The sequence below is a fragment of a genome, unplaced genomic scaffold (assembly GCF_019419815.1).
Source record: "Pyrus x bretschneideri cultivar Hongxiangsu unplaced genomic scaffold, Pyrus_bretschneideri_v1 Contig11, whole genome shotgun sequence".
NCBI classification, from domain to species: domain Eukaryota; kingdom Viridiplantae; phylum Streptophyta; class Magnoliopsida; order Rosales; family Rosaceae; genus Pyrus; species Pyrus x bretschneideri.
In genome coordinates this window covers 3836719-3864527 of record NW_025999402.1, presented here as the reverse complement: position 1 = coordinate 3864527, position 27809 = coordinate 3836719, and the positions used below count along the sequence as shown (strand labels likewise).

At 33.9% G+C, this 27809-nt stretch overlaps 1 protein-coding gene across 9 annotated transcripts; it reads left to right on the top strand.

Moving 5' to 3' along the window:
- Window positions 1–1116: 1116 nt before the first annotated feature.
- LOC103959512 (replication protein A 70 kDa DNA-binding subunit B-like) lies at window positions 1117–25437 on the top strand. 9 transcript variants are annotated; one of them, XM_048575175.1, is made up of 17 exons: window positions 1121–1383; window positions 2716–2782; window positions 2925–2993; window positions 7838–7896; window positions 10021–10109; window positions 11068–11156; window positions 14012–14088; window positions 19578–19725; window positions 20433–20706; window positions 20813–20912; window positions 21005–21129; window positions 21200–21281; window positions 21365–21497; window positions 21655–21812; window positions 22565–23014; window positions 24723–24875; window positions 24966–25437. In XM_048575175.1, exons 8-17 carry the CDS (start codon window positions 19582–19584, stop codon window positions 25012–25014), a joined length of 1668 nt encoding a protein of 555 aa, XP_048431132.1. In that variant the 5' UTR covers window positions 1121–1383; window positions 2716–2782; window positions 2925–2993; window positions 7838–7896; window positions 10021–10109; window positions 11068–11156; window positions 14012–14088; window positions 19578–19581; the 3' UTR covers window positions 25015–25437. The 9 variants fall into 9 exon arrangements, with proteins under 9 accessions (XP_048431154.1, XP_048431132.1, XP_048431124.1 ...); XM_048575167.1 differs by having other exon boundaries at window positions 11063–11156; XM_048575172.1 differs by having other exon boundaries at window positions 10016–10109.
- The last annotated feature ends 2372 nt before the right edge of the window (window positions 25438–27809 follow it).

Below are 27809 nucleotides of genomic sequence, written 5' to 3'. Positions count from 1 at the left end.
GCTGCTTGAATCTCCCTTGGTTTGCTAGAATAGATGGGTCAGTACCGCTCTTTGCTAGGAGCCAATCCCGCCTTCTCCCCGAGAACAGAGAAAAAAAACCAAATGAAAACAGAATTCTACTACATTATTTGATTTGTCTAATACACCATCTAACATGGCCTTCTAGACTATTTGCATGTAATATGTGTTCGTAACCTAAATATTCTCATATAAATTATTTTCTTCGTTTTCTATTTATTTTAGATAGAAGTGGACATCGAATTGACCAAATTGACCAAACCGACTGATTTGAACCATATTGGTCGGTTTGGTTTGGTTTGGTCGGTTTGGTTTGGTTTTGATCAAGAAAAAGGCCAAACAATTTAAAACTTGGAACCAAACCAATTTATTTTTAATTTGGCTTGACTTTGATACTTTTGAGACCGACCAAAACTAAACCGAACCAACCATGTATCTTTTAATTAGTAATTTATTATTTTACACATGTCAACTTATTATAGATTATTTAGAGGCCTTACTATACACATATTGTAAGTCTTAACATATTATAAGTTGTAATGACTACCAACATTTGGGAGATTTATATGTATTTTATACGTATGTGAGGTTTTAATTAAAAAATCATTTGCTAGTATAAACTTTTATTTAATTGAAATTACTTTAGTCTAAAGAAGCTGGCAAAATTGCACTGTAGAAATGAACAGTGTTTTGCACCACATTTCAGTTTATTTACAGGATTGTCACTCGGTTGCTTTTAACACACTTTCGTTTTATTTACACAATTGCCACTCAGGCTTAAGAACTGATTTTCAACCGTTCGCAGCTTTCGACTCGGGGAGAGAAGGGAGTGGGATGTCATGCCTGACAGATTGGAGAGAGACGATGACTCAAATTTTTCACTCGGACACAGCTGGGTGTCGCTGTGTCGAGCGGAGAGAAAGGGGGGCAGAGCGACTACAGAGCAGGGAGACACAGGGACTGCATTTCAGCTTTGACTCGGGGAGAGAGAGGAAGGGGACATCACGGCTGACGATTTTGAGAGAGACAGTGGCTCCCATTTTTGACTCGGAGACAGCTGGGTGTCGCTGTGGCGAGGGAAGAGAGGGGACAGAGCGACTAACATAGCGCCTGACAGATTGGAGACGGACGGGAGCTAGGGATTTGGACTGAGTGAGAGAAAGATTTTGCTAGCTCCTCTGCCAGGATCTATGGGATTTTCTCCCATTTTAGAGAGAGATGGACAGGGAGAGAGATACACAGCGGAAAGCATGGGTGTGTGTATTCTTTAGGGTTGACGGGTTACGCACAGAGTCGGTGAGGAGGGCATGCCTCAGGGACGAATGGTAGCATCTGGGTTTTCATTTTTCTCCCTTGATTCAAAAGGTATTGCACTGCTTTTGTTTTCATTGTTTGGTGCCTAATTGTCATTTGATTTGTTAAAATTTTCTTTTATATTTTGTTCTTTCATTCAAATTCTAACGGATGTCTATAAATTGTTCAATTGGGTGCTAGATTATGTCTCTGTTTTTGTCAATTAGGATCTTCCACTGATTTAATTTGTTTTTTTCTTGATTACTTTTTGTGTGATTGATCTTTTTCTGTTTTAGAATTGTTAGGGATATTTTGTTCCTCCATTAAAATTGTCATAGATCTTTATAGATTGTTTAGCCCACCTTAGGATTTAACTCTTTTTCAGTTTATTGTTTTTAATTGTTGTTTACTGTTTGATTAGCCATTTCATTTATTAAAATTGTCATAGATATTTTTTCTCTCATTAATGCTATCATAGATATTTTATATTGTTTGCTTAACTATTAGGGCTTGCTCTTAGTCTTTAGCAGGTTGTTTAGATCACCTCTAGGATTAGCTATATGTCCACATTTTTCCTACAACCTAATCCATTGTGCTGACAACCATAATGTAGATAAATTTGTGCTGCTCCATTGCACATACGCAGTAAGCTGTGAAGTATATCAAATATTCCATAAGATTAACCAACGTTTGACAAGTTTAAGCAGATACACCAACACAGAGAGAAAACACCTAAATTTACAGCAACATGAAAGCTTAACAAATAAAAAAAAAATTTCGTAAAACATATATAAGTTTACACAGTTTATTGTTTTCAATTTGCTGTTGACTGTTTGATTTGCCATTCCCTTTATTAAAATTGTGATAGCTCATTTTTCCTTCATTAAAGCTGTCATACATATTTTAAAGTTGTTTAGTTAAGTTTACAGCTTGCTCTTTGTCTTTGTAAATAAGGGGGCTACACTGTTAAATTGTCACGGCTAATTTTCCCTTCATTATAGTTGGTCATAGATATTTTTAATTGTTTAGCTAACTATTACAGTTTACTCTTTGTTTTTCTAAATTAGGGGACTGCAGTATGTTGATATTTGTGTTTTTCAGAAATTTTTTTTCCTTTGCTTATGTGTAAACAAAATTCAGTCTCCTTTTTAACTTTATTGTTTTTTAATTAGGGAGTTTAGACTTTTTAGCTTTCTGTCTTTATAAATAATGGGGTTACACTCTGCTCATTTGTGTGTTTCTTCATACTTTCCTACTATTTGCTTCTCACCAAATCACCTTCAGGTTCCTTTTCCACTTCACATCATTCGAATATCTCTATGTTCCTAGGTTGTTTTTCCATTTCTTGGTTGCTTCTGTATTTTTGGGATGCACTTATAAATTTTATTTTTCATATGCATGTAGATCCAGCAAAAGCATACACATCAAACCCCTCATTCACACAACAGCCACCAAAGAGACCATTACTGAGGTATTTCTCAATCCATTTAAAATTTTTTTGTTGACTTTTGTTAACTTTTATACAAACTAATTTCTAATATAATTCTCCTTACTGTGTTTGGATACAAACTCTTTTTCCCTCTACTTTTTTGCCATGTCATGTATACTTGCAGCTCAACCACCTGCAAGTTTTTGAGAAACAAAGAGCCTCATCCACAGGAATCTGTAATTCATAGCAGCAGGTATATCCTAAACCTTTCGTTATCATCTCCTTATTCATGAAAACTTTTTCCTTCTATTTTTTTGTTGATACAGTATATAGTGTCCTTTTTCTAACTTGGAGAGAATCATTTCGTATTATTTGGTAACAATGTTGTTCTTCAGCTGCAAAAATCATCCTTTTAATCCATTTCAACTTAGGCTCAACTTTACTTTCGTTTCAGCTTCATTTTCATGTTAATCATGTCCTGTTTGTGTGTGTTTTCTGTTGGCATTGGAGGGTGGTGCTTAAACTGAAAGCTCTGGGTTTATTTATTTATTTATTTTATTTTAAAACCAAGCCTACATTCTTTAAAGCCACTATTAGTATTTAACTACGATTTGAATTAATTGATCTGTGAGAGGACTGATTCCAAAATACATCTTTAACAGCTTTATCCGGCTGATAATTCAGAACATTATCAAGTCTAAATGATTGGTCGTCAGTTAAACCCTTCTGAGATATACCCTTTGTTTGTTTCACTCTCACAAATTTAATCCGTTCCACCATCACAGTTTTTTTAGCTTTTACAATTTTCCCACGGTTTCTCGAATGCTTTTTCGATCTTAATACTATCTGCTCTGTTGCTTGCTGTTATCAAATTTTAAAAATTGAAACAACGTTATAGTTCTAACCAAGATTTGTCAAGGCCAAGGATGTAACCATCTTTGGTTTCACATTGTTAATTTGAATTATGAAGTTATGAGTGAATAAATTGGGAGTCTGAAATGTGTGTTTGCCACATGGGTTGGGTTGTATTAGCAACTCTGTGTGAGTGTAGAGGTGAGTGTGGAGGTGGAGGTGGTGGGATGGTGGTTTTGTTTTTGCGCCATCCCAAGACCAAGGAGAATGCATGTGAGAAAATGTGATGAGTTTTAAACTCATCACTCACTTATTAGTCAAGTCAACCATTTTCCACTCAACTCTGATCTGCCAATTTGCCAATTGGCATATGGTTTTAATTTCAATAGGTTTAAGGACTTGGTTTGGTTGGATTTCAACCATTAGATTTCGGATTAAACGCATTAGGTTGAACGATTAGATTTGGTTGGATTTCAACCATTACATTTCCTAGATTTGAAATCTGTTTACTATCTCATTTAATTGTTGTATGTTACCTCATTTAACTCAAATTTAATGATATTTGCTCCTCCAATTTCTCGGATTTCCTAACGGATTTACTTTCTTTGGAAATTTCAGGAATCCTGATTCTAGGACGAAGAATACACTGCATTGCCATCTTTAGGTATACAATTCTGCACACTGATTACATGTTCAAAAGCCTAATTAGTTATACACCATTTTTTTTTATTACCTTTGCAAGGCTTTTGTACTTAGATTTTAAATATGTGATTAGTTTATAAAGAATAAACGAGACAACTAATCATGGGTACATACTTCTTTTTCGATTTTATCCTCTGCATTATTTCTTGAATGAAATTGGTTTCATAGATGTAGGGATACAGCAACAACTGAGGTGTGAATGAAAGGTCTAGCCGTAACGATTTTAGGGTTTACAATTGATTCAAAAATATGAGAAAATGCTGCATTCTTTGTTTTTTTATTTTTTTTATTTTTTTTATTTTTTTTATTTTTTTGCTGTAGTGATTCCAACTTAGTATATACCCATTTTTATAGTACCATGAATAAAGGATATCCAATTGCTAGGATCTCAATTTGATAATCCGATTATAAATGGATCTATATAAATCAAGGCTAATTCAGTCCAACTTGATATAGTATGACTTAATATAACATATCCTTTGATCTTTATATTACTTATGGTTTTCTGTAGTGGTAGTTTAATTAAAATCGAAAAATATAATAAGAATGAGGTTACTCATTCATTATATTTTAATATTTTCTAGGTTTTAAATTAACTTTGATCTATCCAAATATGATGTTAATCGATTCTGAATCAATAAATAAGATTTGGTGATCCAAATAGGATTCAAAACTGTTAATTCGATTTCAAATATGATGTTACATGTACTGTAGATTGGTCACAGCCTAATAAGAAGACTAACTGGAAGTGATTTAGCCCTTCATTCTCATTTTTTTTTGTTCAGTCCAGTGGCAAGAAAAAATAAGGGTGCCTGAAAATCATTTACCTAAGCATATATGTTTAACAGCTTCCTTCACTGTAGATTAATATCCAACGATTCTAACCTATATTATATCGTTTATATACTTTTGGAAGTATGTCATAATCAATTTGATTTTCTATTGGTATGTGTCAAACCAATTTGATTCAGGTTACAAGGTTGAGGGTTGCGGATAGTTAATCATGTTCAATAACCTTAGTTACAGGGGCATTCACTTAAATTTTGTTTTCAAGTTATAGAAATACGGCTTTTCATTCTTAGTTAATATAAGCTTTCATTACATCTTCAGTTTCACATCATTCATCATTGTATTTGCTAATATCAGTTTTTAGTGTGATAAGCTTACTGGTGTATTGTTAAAAGGTAGTGAAATCATCTGTGCTTGACGACTTACCTGCTCAAACAGCGCTTTTTGTGTGTTTTGTTAACTGCTAAGTAGGTTTTTAGGAACTTTGTATTTTCATGTTTTCACGAATCACACTTCAGTTTTGAAAAAATTAAAACCAGAAAGTCTTCATGGAACTACCAAGTAGAAATCTCACAAATTTGTAAAGCTAATCAAACGTAGATTAACACTATATAATTTTGTTTGAAGCTCAGGTTGGAATCTGTGCTTAATGGTTTGCATTGGTTGCTGTTTTTGCATAATGGTTTGAATCTGTCATGTTCTTTTCTGATGGTTTATAATTGTATATTTGCAAAGATGCATGGCTATTAGACCTTCAATTAGAGTTCAGCATGATTGCATTGTGATAAGACTGAAGCTATACAATTACTATTTGCTAATTATTACTTCTGTCATTTAATTGAGGTTCGTGTAGAAGATGACTCAGGCATGTTGTTAGTATAGATTTACATTTCTTATTACTTTCATGCGATTATAAGTCATGAACAAGCCAATGTTTTTCAGACTTTACAGATGCCTATGTTCACATATGAATAATTTGGCTTATGGATATTAATGTTGTAAGCAAATATGGTAATTTTTCTATGTATGGAATATCTATTTAAGGTCTCATTGGTTTAACATTATCAAAACTTTTGCATACGTCTGAAGTTTAACGAATGCTTATATATACATATATATATATATATATATGTACATATGCATACATACGTATATATATATGTATGTATGTATGCATAAATATATGTATGTATGCATATATATATATATATACGTATGTATGCATATATACATATATACGTATGTATGTATGCATATATATATATACGTATGTATGTATATATATGTACATATATATACATGTATATGCGTATATATGTATGTGTATGTATATTATATCTTTGGAAATATGTACGTACCAACCGTCAAAGCATGTATATACCGGTATCCAAGTTGAGCACAACAATAACACCCCATTCTATTCAATCTCACTTATTGATACAGCGTTTGATGATCTAATTCACCTATTTTCTCTATTCCGATTTTGTCTCCATGAGCCTTGCACTCACATGCACTTGCACACAGTTTGCAGGTCATGTCTCAACCTTAGTTTTTCTTGCCTTAATAGCTTAGTTTGAACTAAGGCAGTATCAGTGAAGTCATTACATGTGGCTCTCTGATACTCTAATAGGGTCACCGTCGGCACTGGCAAGAACAAGGTTAGCATAACCAACTCTCAACTCATCCGGCAGATCTATCACTTGGCCATAATCCAGCAAGGCAACCTAACTTGGAAGAAAGGGAACGGGTAAGGGAGGTACGAGTATGGTTTTTTGGGGCCTATTTCTAGGGACGTGGTCTGGTGTTGATCCCTTCACAGGGTGTGCAATTCTAGAACACATTTTAATAGCTTTATCCGAATGGTCGTTGAGAACATCATCAAGTATAAATGACTGGTCGTCAACTGCCAGTGAAACCCCATCACTGTACCTGCATAGAATAATTTAAAACACATAGTGGTTTGGGTTAGATGGGTATTTGTTAACCCAGAGTGCTCAACCACATAAGTTAGACCTCTTAGTTGCTTTCTTTTGCTCTAATCCTGTCAATTTTTTGGCTGACGTGTTCACTTAATTAAAGGTTTATATTTCCCACTAGGAAGTATCTGGGAAAAGAAAAGGGGAAGGAAACAAGAGCCGAAGTAAAGGCTGTTTTCTTTTCTTTTAAATTGTTTAACGTTTACGCTTTTTATTTGTCGAGTTCGTAATTTAGTTCATTTATACCGTGCTTTTGGCATGGTTAATTCTTTTAAGTGTAGGTTACCCTATAGACGTTACAATTTAGGTCCTTAGTTTGATAGAAAATTGCTTTGATTCATCGTTTCTTATCGAATAGTTTGATCGCTATGCTCTTATTTCAGATCGTAACTCATTTTGATTGCGAGTTTGTTCTGTAAATTTTTTTTTCCTCTGCTATTAATAGCTTACCAAATGTGGTAGCAGAGTGATTGCATTGGTAGCTTATGTATACAAGTGAATTCAGATGACACAATGAGTTTGATATTAAAAAAAATGTCTGTTGGTTCAGTTTTTGAATCTTTAAAAACTGTCGAATCAATTTGAATATGTAATTTCATGTTTATTGTTAGGTAAATTGCTGTTTTTTTCGCTGATAAAAAGTATAAAGTTTGGTTGTGTAAATTTGTATAGTTTTATACATTTCGCTCGGTTGACAATTTGATAATGGCTGAAGTGCATTCTTTAATCAAATGTGTTTTCTTTCCTCAATCGTAAATGTCTTTTTGGTATTTTGCAGATCGAAACAAAGTGAAAGCTTTTGACTGTGAATTTTGCAACTGCTACCTTGCTGCTTTGGTAAAGTCTCAACTTCTTGATAATATCAATTAATTTTGGTTGTAATTTTAGGGTATTGAGTTGAATGCATATGCTACATGGCATAGGTTTAACATGATTAGAACTTTAATATCATGATGTGTGATGCTAATTAAGCACAATATGAGTATTTGTACCAAGAAAGACATGAGCATCTAACGGATCTACTTTCTTTGCAATTTCAATTTGGGAATTGAATTTATTAATAAATTACGATCTTTTTAAATTTAGAAAAGAGCATGTTAAAAGACCAATTTTCTTTACAAGAACTTGAATACAAAGTAGACCATCGGTGAAAACGAACCAACAACGATCATGGTAATTTAGTAATTTAAACATAACCAGCTTTGAGAGTCATACTCACTCATTGTCGGTTTTCCTTGCGAGCATATTTCCTACCCAAAGTTTCCCAAACTGTGTTGTCAAACTGCTGCATCATCATATCTTTCCAACTTCTAATAGTGTTTGGTCCCCATACTTTCCACAATTCGTTTTGGATCTTAATAGTAGCTACTATATTGCTTGGAATTGTCAATGATTTCAGTTTTTCGTTTTCTTTTCTTTTTGGAAAGCATGAGTATGAAGTTTGATCACTGAGTTTGACAAACAAATATATTGAACCTTTCAAATAGACTTTAAATTTATCCCATAGATTTTCTCCTTTTCTTTTTCTGATTGTTGCTGCCATGCTGAGAAAAAAAATTATATTAATGGCTGTTCATTTATCTATGTAGTATTTCATACTTATTCTGATTTCCACCGGTTCTTTAAATGGTGTGGTTTTTCAATCAGTTAACAGTTTTTAAAAATTCAGAACATTATCAAGCATAAATGACTGGTCGTCAGTTAAACCCTTTTGAGATTTACCCTTTGTTTTCTTTAAAATTGTAATGGATGTTTATAGGCTGTTTAGTTGGGTGTTGGGGAGATTAGGCTGTTGAGTGCACTGTTTCGTACAATGTTAGAGTGAGGTTTCTGTCTTTAAGAAATGGAGAAACAATCTAATTTTTCTCATATAGTGGAAGGTATTAATTTAGACTAATCAATGTTATTTAAGATCCAATCTTTTTTTATCTTTTCTAAAATATTTCGCACTCCTGTCAAAATTATTTTTCCTTTGAATATCATATCAAGTGAGATAATGTAAAACATAATTCCTCATGCATGTTCTGTATTTTAATTTATTTTGGACAGATGCTGGCCAAAATTTATTTGTTGTTCTAAAATCCATAATTTCCTTATTTGTATTATGTCTGCTCAACTTCGGTTTAGCCAAAATAGTATATTTATCAATATATACCTAAGAATATGTCTAAATATATGTATAAGCATCTGCATAGCTATATGTATATGTATGCATATATACATGTGTATATACATGTGTATGTATGCATCTGTGTGTGTATGTACATACCTATATAGGTATGCATGCATAGATGTGTATATAACTATATATGCATCTGTTTTTTTACATCCATGCATATAATATGATCATTGAATCTGTTGTCAAGACATACTATATTAAGGATCTTGCAATCATGAATTTGGCTGAAATGACTATTAGTACTGATTCAAGTGTTTAATCTTTTTGATTGTGGAAGGTTTAATATTTAAAACTATTTAGTCATTATTCTTAAGATATAAAGTGAATAATGAAGGCAAGCGAATTGAGGTGTTTCTAATTTGTATCAGTTCAGGCTCTAAAAAATTAGTGTTTGTTTTCGACAATTTTTGATATTTTCTATTAGTTTAGGCTGTACATGAAGTGTAATGTGGTATGGATGCTAGGTCGTGAACCATTATTGGCTCTATTTAGCCTATTCCTTCTAAAACCAAAGTTCTCAAACTCTAACCCCTGTACTAATTCAAAACCGATTACGATACCTCATCCTTACTTTAGGCCTTTAAATTAATATGGTGACAGAAGATGCATTCCCATTATTAGCAACTTTTCTTTCGTTAAATGTGAATTTGTCGTACATTAAGTCCATTGAACTGTCCCAGTTAGAGTCCGTTGCACTGTCACAAATTGAGTTACTTTTCCTGTATCCATTTGTTTGCGCTTCAAATTCTAACTCTCAATCTCATTGATTTGTTGTAGTTTAGATCAAGGTGTTATTGCAACGTTGTGATCTGCTCTTCTTGCTGCCTTTCATCTAGGGATCCGCACCTATTGCATCTGAATCAAGGCTTTGGTATGTCACCTAAACTAAGATACATTGTTTCCCCGTGCTTTCTGGTTGAGGTAATGCAGATTTATCATGTTTCAGTCGATTGTTTGGTTTTATCAGCTTATGTCATTCGTTTGCTACCTGCTTTGTTTTCATTCTTCGTTATCTCTGTGATCTTTTGATACTTCACAAGTTCATTGGTTTCTTTGTTTTTGTTGGTTTTAACTTAGTCTCAACCATTCTATTATTGTTCAAAGGTACATTGGTGTCATCTATGATTTTGCTTTAACCGAGTGTTCCTAATTCTTAATCGAATGTTGTTAGCCATTTTATATGTTTTTTTTTGTCAATTGCTTTCTTTCTTTGTCGCGTTTTGAATCTTCCAAACCACTCTTCAAACCTTAGTTACTTTGCTTGGTTGGTGTGCTTGGTGTTTTCGTTAGGTTTTCCTAAGAGTCAACCCTCTCATCCGTGCCAAAGTACATTAATAAGTGCTGTTAATAACTACGCTCTCCGAACAAATCTAAGTTATTTCCAAAAAACTCACCGCTTCTATATTTGAGTTTTAAAACATTTTGACAACGTTATTTGAAGATCTACAAGCTAAACACATTTTTCTTTCTAAAATACACTTGAAATCGTAGTAATTCACCAAAAGAACAAGTTCCGTTGGATGAAACAGTTTAGATTTTGTTTAAAAGGTTTTTTGGTGGTATCTACACGTTTGGTTAGTGCAAGAAGATTTGAATTTTTTTGCTCTTGCTTTCCTCCACTGTAACGGCTTTTTGGGCTTTCACTGTATAAAGATGGAACAATTGTTAGATAAGATAAAGCATTACTACAAACAACTAAGGGGAAATATGAAAGATCATAGAGAAAATTCTTAGTAGTTATACAATCACAATTTAAGTTACTTTTGTTGTAATTGTTTGTTTGCACTTCAAATTATTAATCTCAGTCTCACTGCTTTTTCGCAGTTTAGATTGTGCTCACATTGTTCAATCATAATCTGCTCTTGCTACTGCCTTTAATCAAGGGGTTCCGAACCATTACGTTTCAATCAACCCTTTGGTATGCTCTGAACTTCAATACATTGTTTCCCCATGCTTTCCATTTCAGATAGTGCGATTTTATAATTTTTAACATAACTGTTAGGTTTTTTCACCTCATATTAAACGTTTGTTCTAAGCTTTGTTTCTCATTCTTCGTTATCTTTGTAACCTCTGATACTCCAAAGGGCCGATAGTTCGTTTTTTTTCGTTTAAATTTTGTCTATGCAATTCTGTTATTGTGTGAAAGTCTCTGGGTCTCTGTGATTCTTATCTAACCCAGTGTTTTTAATTGTTTATCAAATGTTCTTTGTAACCTCTGTTTCTCCATAGGTCCGATAGTTCCTTCTTTTTTTTGGTTTAAATTTTGTCTATGCAATTCTGTTATTGTGTGAAAGTCTCTTGGTGTCTCTATGATTCTTATCTAACCCAATGTTTTTAATTGTTTATCAAATGTTGTTAAGCATTTTATATGTTTTCTTTTGGTTGCTTCTTTTCTTTGTTACGTTCTCACTTTACCAAACCGTTCTTCGAAGGTTAGTTACTTTGGTTGGTTGGTCTTTTCGTTAGGTTTATCTGGTAGTCTACTGTCTCATCCTCCCCGAAGTGCTTTAATAAGTGATTTTAACAATTCCAATCTCTCAACAAACCTGACATATTTCCAAAAAAAAAAATCACAACTTCTATATTTAAATTTTTAAATTTTTTTACTGTGTTATTCTAAGACCTACAAGCTAAACAGATTTTTCTAAAAAACATAAGTATTGACACTATATTTAATTTGTGATTCAGGATAGATAAAATGGTCAAAGAGATTGATCGAAGCGAACAACAAATTCTAGGAGGAGTTTTGGTTAAAAATTTAAAGGAACTGATTGAGGCTCGAAACAATAACAAGATTCGAAGAAGGATACAGATATATAGAGAAACTCCCCCAGGACCCAGTACAAAGGAAGAAGTCAAATAGAAAAACAAGGATGGGTTTGCGTGTTTATGGTAAGGGTGCAAACCGAAACAAATTGGTCGTCCACACTATCCATTCGCCTGAAAATCGTAGTAATTCGCCGAAAGAACAACTTCCGTTGAATGAAGAAGTTTAGCATATTTTTTGGCGGGTTTTCGGTGGGATCTACAAGTTTGGTTGTTGCTACAAAATTGGAATTTTGTTGCTCTTTCTTGCCTCCACCGTAACATCCTTCTAGGTTTTCAATGTATAGAGACTTAACGGGTGTTAGATAAGATAAACGCCATGTAAACCTCTTTTGTTTGGTCATAACATCAATAATGTAAACAATTAACCCTTTTACCGTTCAAGGATGAAGTGTTGGCGTGCTAGGAATATGTTTCTCTGCTTATATATTTTTTCCATTTCTCTTTTTCTTGATAGGATCATTTGACTCATGCTTCTTTGTTGGTTATACACTAATAAAACAGTTCTTCTATTAATGTTTTGATATTATTCGTTTGTTTTTAAATTGCAAATTTAGTTGTTTTTATGAAGATTCTATTCTCATTTTTAACTTTGAAAATTTTGGTTGGTCCTTCAACAATTTTTAATTGGTTACTCCAACACATATGTTTTATGCTGTGTCAGTTCATTCTTTGCAGCCATATCTGAATTCTTGAAAACTATGGTAATTAATGTGGTTTTTCGGGTGGTTTTTCAAATGGGGAAAAAGGGGTGAGCGACGAATTTATATTATTATTCTCGGTTGGTATGTAACTATTTGAATATGGAAGGCATCATATTATGCAAACAATGCAACAATTGTAAATAGAAAAGGTCCTTGCGGTGTGCAAAGGGTGGGTTTAGAGATGGTGAGGTTTGCCTAGGTGGCAAGATTAATGCTCATGGTTTCGTAGTTGTGTTGATAACTGTGAAAACAGCCGACATTGGTCACCTCACTGTTCCTCTACAATGATTTTAATGTTTGGATCTTTAATGACTTCTCAACTTAATGGGTTTTAACTACTTCAAAGTGATTCATACAGTTGGATACGATTTTATTAGAGGGTGTCAATTTAAAAGTATGGATTAGGGGTTTACATTTTTAGGGTCTTCAGCTATGGATACAAAGTTGTTCATCACGTTAGACAGGAATTTCAAGTTGAATTATGACCGTGATAAAATGTTTCTTATGTTTACTTACCTTGGAGTGATTTCAATCCATTTTTTCCACCATCACAGATTTTTCATGATTCTTTTCAATTTTTATTTCTTATAAATAAAGTTGTTCCAGTCAACTTATCGACGTGTTGACATGTTTAAGTGGTGGTGCTTAAACTCAAAACATCCTGGAGTATTGTTGACATGTTTAAGTGGTAGTGCTTAAACTCCAAACATCCTAGAGTATATCTATCATTAATAATTTGTATCAAGCTCACCGTTTAATAAGAGTCCAACCTACAAACTTTTTGAAACAGAACAATGAAATCGCATCATAGATTTCTATGTTTCCCTAAACATATTTAATGAAAAAGTTTTCCAACGTTTACAGGATCTAACATATACTGAATGCAAGCTTTAATCTTCGAACTCTCAAATGATGCATATCCTTTAGCATCCATCACAAATGTTTCTACATATGTTGTTGATTAACTACGTGAGGTGCAACTCCGTCTTCGACTGTTAAAATATATTTATTGTTGGAAATTAAGGGCTTAGACTCTTAAATATACACTTTTCATCTTGCACTATCTATCGGTCTAAAGTGAGTCAAACCTAAATAATTTGTTTGTTTCTGTCAAATTTATAAATGCATGTCTTATATTAATGTCGTTGAGCCGTGCATTAGTTTTTATAGTTCGATGTTTGTTTTGTCTTTGGCTTCTCTTTGATTATATATGTGTTTATATTTTGTCTTCCTATTTCTCTAGGTTTTGTTTTTATCGTTGGAGTCCTGCACTGTTCTTTCGTGGCATTCATTCACAGCTACGCTTTCGTCTCTACAACGGTTAGATTTTTGTCCCTTTAAAGAGCCTTTAACTTTTTATTTTTTATTGTTACTCTTTTCTCGGTTTACATGTTCAATCGTCTATGCATGCTTTTTTGGATCATAGTAACGTCGTTATTCAATATTTATGTTGCTTTCCTTTATCACCATTTTTTTGCAATCATCGTTCACTTTAATCATTAATTTTCCACTCTGCACTGACAAACCACACTATTTAAGGAAGCAATTACAAATCAATTGTCTCTATTCTTCATTCTAATCTAAAAAATTAGGATTATGTTTTTACTATTATGTTAACAAAGTGTTTGCGATTCTGATGACCTCTTACTTGAATGGGTTTTGGTTCACCACTCATTTCATATGGTTAAGATAGTTGTTTCATCGTCACATTCCTTCTGTTAGAAAGTAAACCATTGCTGTGTGGTTTTTTCTGTTTATGTAGATTTATGTCTAGAAGAATAGGGCTATCTAGGAATGCCGCTAGAACTGAGCGTGCTGATTCGCCTACATCTATTGCAGTTGTTAATCTTGATGATATCGTATTACAAGATGTTCCCATCAGTTATGACGACGAATACAACAATACTTCAACCTCTTTACTATTTTTAAACAAAGGAAACAACCCTCCCCAAACATTTACATCAAGTTTTGAACAACATACTCCTGTTCGAGGTCTTCTTACCTCACATTCAGCAGCTGGAACAAGTTCTCATCAAATTTCTGTACCCCTTTTTCTTGCTAACCATGCCACTATGCGCCGGTTGTTAGCCAAAGATGCTCCAACTATTCATTCTGTTAAAAACCCGCTCATCACTGGCATGCCACCTATCAGAAAAAAAGAAAGAGTATGCACTCTTTCAATATAACTTTGTTTACATTTTGCTGCTGATTTCAAAATTTGGCTTATCTTCGTTAATTAACTTCTATCAATTGGTTTGATGTATGCTTCTATTATTCATTGTTTTTATAGGGATTGATCCAGAATATGTTGATTTTGGATTAAGAAATTGCCAATGTCAATATTGCAGTGCTCTATTTTGGTCTGCAGAGCAGACAAAGAACCATCCTGAGCGTACTTCTTCTATTTCTACCCCGCAGTTTACTGCGTGTTGCATGAGTCAAAAAGTTCAATTCCCACGTGCTAAACCCACACCCATTTTTTTGGATGAATTGTTAAACCCCACAAATTCTCAAAGCTTTTTACAGTTTAAAAGAAATATTAGATCGTATAATTCAATGATGGCATTAACTTCAATGGGGGCCAAAGTTGATCCATCGATCAACAAAGGTCGAGGTCCATATGTTTTTAAAATTAATGGTCAAGTGCATCATTTGATGGGTTCTTTGTTGCCTCCAGAAGGCGACAATCCTAAATTTGCACAGCTCTACATTTATGACACTCAAAATGAAGTCAGTAATCGTATCGGTTGTTTGAACAGATCAGAAGCATCTGAAAAACTCGATCAAACGGTTGTTAGTGGCCTCATTAAAATGCTAGACGAGTGTAATGAGGTTGTTCGACTTTTTAGGCAAGCCAGGGATAGAATTGATGAAAGGTCCACAAGTAATTTACGTCTACGTTTGTACGGTGCACAGAGTAACCATGATGTACAATACAATTTGCCAGCATGTGACGAGATAGGTGGCTTAATAGTTGGGGACATTGGCCAAGTTCACACCGAAAGAGATATTGTTGTGGAGCATAGGACAGATGGCCTCCAAAGAATCACAAAGTTACATCCTAAATACATGGCTCTACAATATCCTCTTCTTTTCCCATACGGTCAAGATGGGTACCGGAAAGGTCTTCCTTGGAATCCAAATTTTAGGGGCAAAAAACCAAAGACTGGGGGGGTATCAATGAGAGCATTTTTGGGTTATCAAATTCAAGATAGACCAGGACATAGTGACACCCTGTTGAAAGGCGGCACATTGTTTCAACAATACTTAGTTGATGCATATGCCACACTTGAAGAAGATAGGTTAGATTTCATTAGGGCAAATCAAGATTCTTTTAGAACAGAAGGTCTTAAAGGAATTCATGAAGCGCTCAAAGCAGGAAATGCAACCAGTTCTTCTGTTGGCAAAAGGGTCATTCTCCCAACTTTATTTACTGGCAGTGTTAGATATATGATAAATAATTATCAAGATGCCATGGCTATATGTCGCCACCTTGGAAATCCTGATTTATTTATCACTTTCACATGCAATGCTAAATGGCCTGAAATTATTGAAGATCTGCGTGATAAACCTGGTTGTAAAGCTGAAGACAGGCCAAATTTAATTTCCAGAATTTTTAAAGCAAAACTTGACCATTTGATTAAATACCTCAAATCAGGAAAACCTTTTGGCGATGTCGAATCTGGTTAGTTCTTTATTGTTGACCAATTTTTTCCTTTTATTTGTTTCTATTTTATCATTGCAAGTCCTAAGAGTCTATGGTTTTGATACTCCTGCATATTTATTATTTTTTTAAACAGTGATTTACATGGTTGAGTTCCAAAAAAGAGGTCTTCCTCATTGTCATATCTTGTTATGGGTCAATCAACATTATAAATGTCATTCTCCTTACGATGTTGATTCTATCATTTCGGCTGAGCTTCCTGATGAAGAACGTGACAAAGCTGGGTATGATGCAGTTTCGCAGTACATGATCCACGGCCCATGTGGTGTTGCGAATCAATTTTCACCTTGCATGAAAGAAAACAAATGTTCAAAAAAATTTCCTAAATCTTTCACAAGTGAAACCACTTTTTCCACAGAGGGTTTTATTGCATATAAGCGTCGAGATATACAAAATCTGTTTGTTCTAAAAAACGGAATCAAGCTAGATAATACATTTGTTGTCCCTTACAACCGTGAGCTATTGTTGAAGTATCAAGCACATATAAACGTTGAATCATGTTGTCAATCAACACTCATTAAGTATCTTTTTAAGTACATAACTAAAGGTGTTGATCGAACTAGAGCTGTTTTTGAGGATGACGAGTTTGATGAGGTTGTGGCTTACCTAAACTGTAGATACTTATGCCCATACGAAGCAGTGTGGAGATTGTTACAATTTCACATTCATTTTAGAGAACCATCGGTTGAGAGGTTGTCTGTACAACTTCCATCTGACCAAAATGTTGTTTTTAGAGAGACTGATGATCTAAACCATGTTGTTAACCACCCAAATCTTGAAAGCACTATGTTAACACAGTGGTTTCAAACCAATGTCCAAGACCCTGATGCACGTACGTTAGCTTACGTTGAGTTTCCTACCAAGTATGTTTGGAAAAATGATGAAAAACAGTGGACCCGTAGAAAAAGAGGTAGATCTCTAGGAAGGGTTGCGTATATTCACCCTGCTGCGAGTGAATTATACTATTTGAGGTTGCTATTAAATTACCAAAAAGGCAGCTTTAGTTTTAATGATTTAAGGACCGTCAAAGGCATTCTTGAACCCACATTCCAAGCTGCATGCACCTCGCTTGGATTATTAGGGGATGATAAGGAATGGAATAGTGCTATGTTAGAAGCAGTTGTCACTGCGTCATCCTTTCAATTAAGGCAATTGTTTGTCACATTGGTTCTCTTTTGTAATGTTGCTAATCCATCAACTCTATTTGAAACACATTGGAAAATGATGTGTGATGACATTTCGAAAAACATGATGAATGTTTTTGGCCTACAAGATGTCTCTAAGTACCAAGATCAACTTAGAAACTCACTTTTGTACGATTAGAGAAATTGTTTGCTGCTTCGAATAGCTCTTTGTCAAAACATCACCTACCACAACCAAACAAGTTGATGATGGATAGAATTACAAATAGGAGTTTGAGGGAAGAGTTAGATTACAATGTTGACTCACTAAAACATGAGCACTCAAACCTATTCAGGCTGTTAAATAAAGAGCAAAAATATGTTTATGACAGTGTCATACAAACAATTCACAACAACAGATCTGGCCTGTTTTTTGTACATGGTCATGGTGGAACAGGCAAAACTTTTTTGTGGACCATCATCATGGCTAGAATTAGATCCCAAAATCAAATTGTTTTAGCAGTGGCTTCATCTGGAATTGCCTCCCTCTTACTTCCTGGTGGAAGAACGGCTCACTCTAGATTTAAAATTCCAATCAACATCACAGATTGCTCGGTTTGTGAAATTAAAAAAGGGACTCATCTTGCAAAACTAATCACTGAAGCTGCTCTCATTATTTGGGATGAAGCCCCTATGAATCATAAACGATGTTTTGAAACCCTAGATAGATCCCTTCGTGATGTTCTTAAGGGGTCAAAACCAGGTTTTGACCATTTGCCGTTTGGAGGTAAGCCGATTCTTTTTGGAGGTGACTTCAGACAAATTCTTCCTGTTGTTCCAAACGGAAGTGTTGCTGACATTGTCGAAGCTTCATTGACGAGTTCATACCTTTGGCCATATTTAACAAAATTTTGTTTGAAGCAAAACATGAGGCTTTTGAAACCAAGTTTGGACGAAAGAGAAAAACAAGAACTCGCTCATTTTGCAAAGTGGATATTAGACATTGGCAACGATACTGCTACCAACTCTTTACCTTCAACTAATGAAGAAAGCTCTTGGGTTCAAATTCCAGAACAATTCCTTATCCGTTTTGATGTAGATCCTATCAAAGCTATGGTTTCAGCTGTGTATACGAATTTCAAAACTAATTTCCGAGATGTGCCATATTTGAAAGAAAGAGCTATTGTCACACCACGAAATGATACAACAACTGAAATAAACGCTTTTATGTTGGGTATGGTGCCCGGCGAAAATCGTACATATCTCAGTTTTGATTCAGTCACTTCTTCAACAGAAAATTTAGAAAATTTAGAGAAAATTTAGATGTGCTTTATCCAAATGAATTTCTAAACCAACTTGATTTACTTGGTTTACCGCACCACAAGTTAGATTTGAAAGTTGGCACCCCAGTGATGTTGCTTAGAAATTTAAACCAAAGCAGTGGATTGTGTAATGGAACACGATTGGTTGTGATGCAATTGAACGACAGAATTATACAAGCAACAATCATAACGGGAAGCAACATTGGTGAAAAAGTTTATATCCCCAGGATAATTACTGAATCATCTCAACATAAATATCCCTTTACTCTACAAAGGCGGCAATTCCCTCTTAAAGTTTGTTATGCGATGACAATCAACAAAAGCCAAGGACAATCCTTAAAAATTGTTGGCCTATATCTATCGCAAACTGTTTTTTCACATGGACAACTATATGTTGCGCTATCCATAGTCACCTCAAAAAAGGGTCTCAAAATTGTTATTGCTCACAATAGCGACATGCCTTACGGTTATACAAAAAACATAGTTTATAAAGATGTTTTAAAACATTTACAAGAAGGTGTAACTTTGTATTATTATTTTGTCCATTTGTTTATTTTTGTAAACATGACTTCACTACTTATTTGTTAAATCACGTTATTCAATTTTGAATTTAATTTGTTCCTAAATTGTTTATATATCTAGATTAATGGAGGAGCAAGCAATTCGTTTTCTGACACCATACCAGCCAGCAAACAAACTCCACATCAGGGTATGCAGAATATGGGTCACGAAAAGCATTGGAGACAATCCTCAACCTATAAGTCTTGATTGCGTCTTCGTTGATAAGGATGTAAGATTTTTACACCTTCTTACTTATCGTTGAATGCTAGCATTTTTACGTATCCAAATGTGCATGCCATGTTCTCAGTACAACAAACTTTGTAATCAAACATAGACTAAATTCCACGAAGAAACTGATTTATACACTTTGCTACCCAATTATGCATCGCTTACATAATTACCATTTGTCTGATTAATTGTTTCACTAGATATGATCTTGGGCTTAACATTAAATTTATACTGGGTTAACAAGTTCATGTAGATAAACAACAAATGAAAAACCTATTTTCTCCATATGATGGCATGGCTTTCAATAAATTTTGTTCAAAAAAAAAAAATTTCACAGTGCACCATGCACACTTTTCCTATCTTTGGATTTCACTACAAATATTATATTTTGTTTTGTTTGAGGAAGCTTTTATGACTCTAGAAACAAAACTAAGTATGAACTATCAAGTCTTCTTTTCCTTAATTTTTCTTCGTTGTTTTTTAACCTATACAAATCAAACTAAATGTCATTTTGCAAGGTTGCTTCAACTACTACCGATTTGATTCTTTGAATAATCTCCACTGTTATCTTGCATATGATCTTAAATGCTATCTAAGTAGTCACAACTAGACTATATTGCATGTTTACATGATTCTTAAACTATATGCATTAAATGTTATCCCACTCATTTAGTATTATGTCTAATCTTAAAATTCTCCTTCTAAAAGAGAGATGCGGTTCACGGAACCATCAACGGTCGAGACATCCAATTTTTTTTGGACCGTCTAAGTGTCGGCAATGCATATGAAATCAACAAATTTCGTGTCATTCACAACAAGAGATCAAGCAAGGTTGTCCCTCATGCAGCTATCATTGAATTGAATAGGAAAACCACAATCGTTCCTATTCACAAAACAAGTCAAGAACTCCCAATGCACTGGTTCAATTTAATTGAGCTTAATCAACTTCATCAGAGAATCGACAACGATGTTGAGCTTACAGGTAACAAATTTAGTTTCAAGTGCCGCTCAAACATCTAAGTTGATCATTTATATGTTTTTGTTGCCTTCAGTGTCCACTCATTCCTCCCATTAAATATTATATGTAGATGTGTTTGGTTGCCTAACGGCTGTGCAGCCAACTGAAGAAATCACTATCCAGAACACAAGAGTTGCAAAGAAGATAAATCTAAACTTGCAAAACATTAGGTAATTTCTATTTATGTTAAACTCTAAATATTATGTATATGCCACCCTATTTATGACATATACCAAACCATCATCTTTTGTATTACTTACAGAGACGAAACAGTGAGAATAACCTTATGGGGAGAGACTGCAACAGGTTTTGAGACCAGTGGAATACAAGAACTTTTGCCACCCGTATTTTGTGCTTTCACAAGCCTGAAAGTAAAACAATACCAAGGTTATACCCTGCCATACATTATCTAACTACTTAAAGTTTCAGTTTGTTAATTGTTATCTCATATTTACAGGAAAACCTGTTCTCGGAAGCACAGGATCAACCGTTTGTGTTTTCAATCCAGAGATTCCACAACTCTCTGAATACAAACACAAGTAAATCAACAACCCTTCTTTAATAACTTTTTCGTTTATATTTCTTCGATTAATTTTACTCACCCTAAACATGCACAAAACAGGTTTAAGCATAGCAGATCACCTCTTCAAATCCTGCCCACCTCAGCTGAGATGTATACGGGCCATGCAGTCAGTGCTACTACTAAGTCAAAAACAATTGACGAATTGCTTTTACTTGATCCTGCCTTGCACAAGGTTAGTTTGTCATCACCAAACTATTCACCGAAATCACCTCTTTTTACTAATAGATTTTCGTGCTGCATCTAACTTGACCGTCTCTTGCTTTGCTTCTCTATCTGTTTATACTCTATGTTTGCAAAGTTAATTTCAAAACCTCATGTTTCCATAACAGAATGCAAGTTTCGTATGCCAAGCAACTATTGTTGAATTCGATTTGACTAAGGGCTGGTGGTACAAATCATGCCCGTCTTGCCATAAAGTTGTCAAGAAAAACTCTGAATCGTTTGAGTGCAATGAACATGGGTTCATAAACAGATTACCCGAACCATGGTAATATACTTTTACCCCTATTTTACATATGATGCTTATAATACGTTGCTGAATCCTTTTTTATTATCTTGCGATTATGACAAATAAGTCGTCTCCCCAAGGATTACATAATACATAAATGATCCTTCATCCATACAAAGGATGCCCCTATGGTGTGCATCCCAGGCCTTGCTATAAAAAATTCATTCAACAATCATTTCGAAAATTCTTCTTTGGTTATCACTTTCTGCTTAACAGCTGTGATTCTAAATAGGACCATTGTCAAATATCCTTTTAAATTTGTTCCAATTAAGAATTGTAGCCTACAACAATCTATTTTCTATGTCATTGGGTTGCACTCATCCTTATTTTATGTGTTTTAGTCGTGCTTATTCATATTTACACATGTTCATTAGTTTGGAACTAAACTTCCAGTGCACAACTTTTGAACATCATATTAATTGTTAAACTATGCTTTACACTCTTTGGGAACCATCATTTCCATTTGTGCTTCTACTTTATAGAGCCAGCAGCTAAAATCAACTTATAATGTTGTTCCATGATTGATTAACTCAAAACTTTCAAACATACACTTCTCATTCTGCACAATATGTTGATGTGAGGTAAATTAATTCTAAATAATTTGTCTTTCTATCCATTTTATACATGCATACCCTGCATTACAGTGGTTCTATTGCATTTGGTACATTACCCACAAGATTGCTATTACCAGTATTGTTTTCCTAACAACCAAATATCCTCATCTTACCTAGGTTCAAAATAGATCTTATTGTGGAAGATAGCACAAATCAGCACAACTTCCTCATGATAGGAAGACATGCCGAAAAAATACTTCGTGTTTCTTGCCACACTCTGGTGATAGAAGATGGACATGAGGATCCTTTCATACTTCCACCAACTCTAAAAAATTTGGTCGGCACAACAAAACAATTTCAGCTTTCTTTTGGAAATCAAAACACTGACTTTGGAAAGACAGACTTCATAGTTCATGGACTACTCCAAGATCAACCGCTTTCGAGCCCAACAATTGCCTTAGTCATACCAAAAACACCTACTCCCTCCGTAGGAACACATATTATGACTCAAGCGACCCCCAGCCCAGTGATGCCTTCTCACCGACCAAATCAACAACCCCAGTTAGTTGCACCCACAAAGACTTCAAAAAGAGCATTGTTTCCTAATGAAGCGGACAAATCTGACAGGTAAAGTTTTCTCTTGCTTTAAAATCTCATGTGTAAATCTTCCAAACCATGCTTCTCTTAGGTATACTACAATTTTAGACTTATAGTGTTTACAATTTGATACCCCATTGACCATGGGATTCCATTTAACTCTTTTTTTTTTATTGGTTTGTTATGTTTTAAGAGCATACATGTATATATGCTTTTGATGAAGTTCTCAATTCAAGAGCATATATGTGTGTGTGTGTATATATATATATATATATTTGAATTTTTACTATTTAAATTGTGTTGAGCTTGCGTCTGACTTAGTGCTGGTGTTTGTGAGTTTCTAAATTTCTTCCAATAGCTTACTTTTAGTTGCTTTTGATTATATATTTCTCTTCAGAACAATTCTTCTACTTGCATTCTTACCAGCTATACTATTGCAAACCAAGCCAACATATTTGAGCTCTGTTTTTTCTTACTATAGGTTTCATAATGAACATCTACTTCTTCTTTGCTTTTTCAACACTTGATTCGATTGCACATGATTTTTTGTTGTTTTTGTACCTGTATCAATAATTTTAACACTGGAAGGCCGTGCTGCATTCACTGCATCAATAATTCTAACACAGCAGAAATCAACCTGATTTCCATGTTTCTTTACTTCTTGCCGCAAGGACAAACAAATATATTGAACCTTTCAAATAGACTTTAAATTTATCCCATACATTTTCTCCTTTTCTTTTTCTGATTGTTGCTGCCATGCTGAGAAAAAAAATTATATAAATGGCTATTCATTTATCTATGCAGTATTTCATACTTATTCTGATCTCCACCGGTTCTTTAAATGGTGTGGTTTTTCAATCAGTTAACAGTTTTTAAAAATTCAAACATTATAGTTCTAAGCGTAATCATTTGATTAGTCTGCCTTTTAGCATAATTCTCGGAGACCAAAGATCTAACCATGTACAAGACCCAACTATATAGTTTATTTCTATTTCCACCTGGTAGGCTTTCATTTCAGTAAAGCCTTTCATTCATTTCAGATAGGTGAAGCAGCACTCATTTGCTTTTATATATTAATTTTGCTGTGTTTTCAATTGTTTTTTTTTTTTTGGGCTTTTTTCCCATCTCAGATGTGTCTCTATATACATGCACTAATGATTGCAACGTGTTACAACGGTGTATTAACTTTGGTGTATTCTTAACTGATGTGTCCAATTTTGTTTTCACTAACTATTATAAACATTAGGGAAATTTAAAGCCAAATATCAAATTTTAAGAATTTTAACTTGCAGCCATTTTTGTTGGTTTCTGTAAAGATTCTAATGGTTTTCTGTTATAAATTTGTCTCTATTAGATTATTGTTTTTCAATTTAAATTTTACTCTTTTCCAACTCTGGGTGCTTCACTGAATAAATGATACAGATTCTTCTTGAAGTCAATTCGTTGTTTGTTTTCCTTTAGAGGATTGTTGTGCTATCTTGATCAACCTGCACTGATTGTTATCTGGCCACTGAGCATTATGTTTGGGGTGTAGGGTGCATTTTCTATGGTATGGGGTGTCCGAGAGAAACGGTTTTTGAATTAGGTCTGTTTGGATTTCAAGGATTACGTTTGGGATTTTGTTTGTAAGATTTGCAGAGAGATGGGGGTGTTTCAGTTTTTATGTTTACTTTCACTGGTCCCATTCTCCCTTCCTTAGATGTTCTCTAACCTTATAAATTTGTACCTTCATTGACAGCAAAAAACCTCGCAGCGACCAAACAGACACAACCAATTCTGCTAGAATTGCTAAAGAATTCCACAATCTGGTTGTCCCCAAAATTGAACCAGCAAACAAAGTGCCGATAGCCACACTCAAAACAAAATCTCAAACCAAAAAAACCAAAGATAGGTAAATTACAATTTGTTTTTCCAGCATACACCTACATAACAAACATCATGGTAGCATTTGTTAAACTATGATTTATATTCTTTGTTATAGTGCGGAAGATGTCCACTCTCAGAAAAAGTTAACACCACAATCTCCGTGATCGACTGCAGCAGGGCTTTCTACATCTTTTTGCCTTTCAACATTTTAGCTTAAGGACTTGACTGCTTCAACAACAACGAAACACTCTTTTTGTTTTTTGGTAACTACTGAAATAGATAACCAACCTACAAGACATATTTTGCCATCTTAAATGTAATGACAAAATATGTGTGGACAACATGTTACTCCTGTTTCTTAAGGAAACAAACATCTTGCATAGTTTTTACTTTGCGCGTTTGTGCTTCAAAACTATGATGCTAGAATAAGAACAAAACAGTTTTTATATGTTTTGTCAACTGCTCAAACATGTGCCTAACTTAAATGACATCTATTTTGCCACCTTTACTACAAGGCCAACATTTGTGTAAACTACATGTTACTTCTGCTTATTAAGGAACCAAAACGTTCAGTTTCGTTCTGTTAATTGATCAATGTCTTTTCACATCAGTTAAGTTGAATGTATATAAAAACAAAACTACATATCTTATCAACCCCATTCACTCATCTATCCCTCTTTTCATTCTTCATAGTGTTAAATTTATTCAAATAAAACATATCTTCATCATACAGCTCAACATCATGTATTCAAGTCCCGCGGCATTGCGCGAGCACATTTTCTAGTTTACTTCTATTCCACTTGATGAACTTTTTATTTTCCAAAAAAACTTAATCTTTCAATTGAATTAGAATGTGTGATATGTGTGGATGTTTATATACCATCTCTATATTTTTCAATATTTCTTGTAGATTATAGTCCTGCAAGAAACTATGGTTTGACAAAATTGATTAAAAAAAATGGTCTGATTATTACTATGTTTAGTTGCCGTCCAGATTATAGCCATACAAAAAAAAAAATTTAATGAACAATGTCAAACTATATTTATATATCATCTCTGACTGAAGGAAGCTATTTTTTAACTCCCTCAATAATTCATTATTTTTAGTTTGTTTTTTAATTTGATTGGTTAATTAAAATAAACTGCTATATTAAAATAAGATTTCCGGACATATTTTGAGTGCCACTTGTTGCTACATGAATAAGCCTCCAAATTTCTTATCATTTGGTTGAAGATTGTGGTCATTTAAAAAAATATTGAAAATTTTAAGTTTAGATTATTGGAAGAGCTAAGGGAGTGGTGTTTATGAAAAGGATGTGAGCGTAGCAAAAAAATGAAAAGAATGCGAGAAATGGTGAAAAAATAGCTTATGTATTTATAGGAAAAGAAGTTTTAAATTTTTTTTTTTTAAAATTTCGACCTGAAAAAAGAAACAAAAAAGAAAAAAGAAAAAGAGGGCCCTTCAAATGGGCTACTAGGCTGGATAAGAATGGCCAGCCCAATGGCCAAGGCCCAGCCATCCATTTAGGCTTGACAAACGGGTCATGTTTGCCGTGTTTCGTATTGTTTTCGTGTAACACCTATTATCTTAACGGGTTCTTAATAGGTCGGGTCACTTTACCAAACAGGTAAAATGACCCAATCTGTTAAGAAATTTTTTTTTTCCTTAAATTTGCATATACCACATTGCCACATAAATATTACTTCAAAACATAAAAACAAATTGGTCGTTAATTATTACATCTACACTCCAAAATGAGAGCCTAATAAAAAAAAATCAATACTCTACTAGTCTACTACAAAATATCAAATGTGCAAGAATATGCAAAATGAATGAGTTTTTCTTTTCAAGGTTGTGAAGCATTTCTCAGAAGTTAAAACATTGCCAATAAAATTCTCAGAAGTTAAAACCTTACCAATAAAACTCAAAGCTTGCATGTACCTTTTACAAAATCTTTCAATTTTCATCGATCATCATGGGGAAATTGTGTTGGAACTTTAGCTTGATCTATTGCCTTCAAGAGTTATGTTGATAATGTTTTCAGTAAGGTTTTCCATATCAAAACTCTCTTCTGCATAAACTAAGTATAGAAAAACCAAACATTATAAACCATTCAAATTATGAGAAGTTTACCAAAATAATTATGAAAAGAAATAAACAGTAATACTATACCATACAAAAATATATTACCTCATTTTTCCAAAAAGTCAATCTCGTGTACACAACAAAGCTTCAACTGAGAGCGGCTCTGAGTGTTGAAGTCTAGAGAGATCGAGAGTGAATAAGAGAAGAGGATAGTTTGGGCTCCAACCTAATGTACAATGGACGGTTAAGATTAAATCTCAGCCGATTTGATGGTCATCAAAATTCTAAATTTAATTTAATATATATAGTATTTTTTTAGAGGTATAAAATTATAGTATTTTTTGGCCTATAGCCCTATAGCCACCTCCATTGGAGATGGCCTTAGGCCATCTCTAGCCAAAGGGTCCAGAAGGCCGAAAAACGTCTGAAAACCATCTCCAACCCAGGGCTAGGTTAGAGGGCTCGTGGGCCCCATGGAATCTGAAAATACCAAAGGGTTGGCCCAATCCAGCCAGCCCTGGGCTGGCCAGAAATGTGAGCATTCCTATCGGATATCCTGTCGGTTATATTTGATAAGAATGCTCACCAAATTTTCAAATGCAATGGTTAGCTGACGTCAGCTAACCGTTATTTTTAAATTTTTTTTTTTACAATTTTATTTATTTATTTTTATTTACAAATTTTTTTTCCTATAACTTCTATTTTTAAATTCTATTTTTTTTCTATAACTTCCTACTATTTTACAAAATTTGTTTCATATTTTTTTTAAATTCTATTTTTTTTTCCTATAACTTCTATTTTACAAAATTTGTTTCATATTTTTTTTAAATTCCATTTTTTCCCTATAACTTCTATTTTACAAAATTTGTTTCA

What these genes read in the sequence shown, in the direction of transcription:
- LOC103959512 (XM_048575188.1), top strand. Translation starts at nt 19,582, where the DNA reads ATGGAGGAGCAAGCAATTCGTTTTCTGACACCATACCAGCCAGCAAAC. An exon ending in TTGATCCTGCCTTGCACAAG is followed by an intron (nt 21,498 to 21,654) that starts GTTAGTTTGTCA and finishes TTTCCATAACAG; the next exon opens with AATGCAAGTTTCGTATGCCA. An exon ending in ACCAAAAAAACCAAAGATAG is followed by an intron (nt 24,876 to 24,965) that starts GTAAATTACAAT and finishes TCTTTGTTATAG; the next exon opens with TGCGGAAGATGTCCACTCTC.